Source organism: Leiobunum rupestre, chromosome 1 (assembly GCF_980474605.1).
Source record: "Leiobunum rupestre chromosome 1, qqLeiRupe1.1.hap1, whole genome shotgun sequence".
NCBI classification, from domain to species: Eukaryota; Metazoa; Arthropoda; class Arachnida; order Opiliones; family Sclerosomatidae; genus Leiobunum; species Leiobunum rupestre.
The window spans coordinates 5,435,415-5,437,216 of record NC_143384.1 but is presented as its reverse complement, the minus strand read 5'-3'; the positions used below and the strand labels follow the sequence as shown (position 1 = coordinate 5,437,216).

The following is a 1,802-nucleotide window of genomic DNA, read 5'->3' as shown; positions in this document are numbered from 1 at the left end:
TTCTCTGGAGCTTCTTTAATTGGCTGGTTCTGCAAAGGTTCTGGATGGTAGAGTGGTGAGTCGACCTTGGGTCAGAAAATGGCCAGGGGTCAGTGGGGTGGGTTCTCTTTTGTCAGAGTAAATATCAGTCAACGGCCTTCAATTTATCGTCGCTTCTTCTTCCGCCACTATGGTGGAAATTTCTTCCTCCTTTAGGGAAGCCTTTCCCAGTGTTTTCTTCAAAGCGGTGTTGATGGAACGGACCATTCTTTCCCAAAATCCACCCCACCAAGCCGCCCTTTCCGCTATATATTTTCATCTGATTTTCAGATTGGCCACGTAATCCCTGACTTGTGTACTCCGTATGGTCTCAAATATTTCTTTTGGGCCGCTGTCGGCTTTCTTGAAAGTCAGAGCGTTGTCACTATAGATGATAAGCGGAATTGCTCTGCGTGCCGCGAATCTTCGAAAAGCGTAGAGAAAGTGTTCAGCAGTTAAATTTGAAACAATCTCTAAATAAACAGCTCTTGTGATCGCACGGGTAAAAATGGCGATGTGTGTTTTTCTGACATCATTGTCATCCTTTACGAAAAGTGGACCACAAAAGTCTATTCCGGTTACGTTGAAGGTAGGTGCTTCCGTCACCCTATTAGCCGGTAAAGGAGCGGTTATCGCGCTACCCGATTTACCTCCGAATTTCTTGCAAATTACGCACATCTTCAATCGCGATTTCACCTTTTGTCGCGCTCGTAATACCCAGTACCGTTCTCTCAGATCAGTCGAGGTTCCGTTTACGCCAGCATGCTTGACTCTGGCATGATGGTGGTCAATTAACAAGTTTGTAAATCTGTGTTTGTCCGGTAAAATGCGCGGATGTTTTTCTTCGTAGGAGAAAGTCGAGTATGGTAGTCGTCCGCCTACTCTCATCAAACCGTCTTTTTCTATGAAAGGATCCAGATAACTTATTTTTAAGTCTGCCGGTAACTTTTCTCCCTTTTGTAATTTTGCAAATTCCTCCCGGAACGATTCTGATTGTACGACTCGTACTAAAACAATTTCTGATTCTATTATTTCTTCCCCCGTAATTGGGGCCATAATTGGTTGATTCCCGTTCTTCTGGATGAACTTGGCTAACGGTCTAATTATTACGATTATTCTGAGTAACTTCCGTAAGTTTCCATATCTTTGCCAATCCAAAACGGCTTTCATTATAACTGGCTATGTTGCGCAGCTACTTTGAAAAGGTTCCACCTTTGATGTCTTGCAACGTTCAAGGTCATTCGGACGTGATATCCGGTAATCTACCTGTTGTTTCGGCAATTCCTCTTTTGGTAACCGAAGCCATATTGGGCCTTGCCACCAAGCTTTTTGCGCTTTAAGTTTATTAACATCCAACCCTCTTGTTGGGTAGTCGGCTGGGTTTTCCTTTTCATTCACGTCATTCCTTTGTTGAGGTTTTGTTAAAGCTTGTATGTCTCAGACCCGATTACTCACATAAGGTTTAAATTCTTTTTCCGATGAATTTATCTACCCTAAAACAATAGTGGAATCCGTGAACATAATTATGTCATATATTTTGTCGGCGAAATCGTTCCGATATAGACCACTCGTTAATCTTGCATATAGAAGCGCCCCCATTAATTCCAGTCGTGGTAGACTGACCTCAGTGAATTCTTTTTCTTGTATTGGCGCGACACGCGTTTTCGACGCCACGATCGCCGTTCCGATGATTCCTATTTCACTCGTGTAGCGAAGGTATACGACCGCCGCGAAACTCTTTTCGCTCGCGTCACAGAAGCACACTAATTCCCGTTTAATTATTT

The 1,802-nt window shown here is 43.5% G+C and overlaps 1 protein-coding gene across 1 annotated transcript; it reads right to left on the bottom strand.

The window, feature by feature from the left end:
* Nucleotides 1-294: 294 nt before the first annotated feature.
* LOC149960468 (uncharacterized) lies at nucleotides 295-1,188 on the bottom strand. Its single transcript, XM_090178271.1, has one exon. The coding sequence runs from the start codon at nucleotides 1,186-1,188 to the stop codon at nucleotides 295-297; it is 894 nt and encodes a 297-aa protein (XP_090034397.1).
* Nucleotides 1,189-1,802: the final 614 nt, after the last annotated feature.

Excerpts from the sequence above, each read along its gene's own strand:
- LOC149960468 (XM_090178271.1), bottom strand. The coding sequence starts at position 1,188 with ATGAAAGCCGTTTTGGATTGGCAAAGATATGGAAACTTACGGAAGTTA.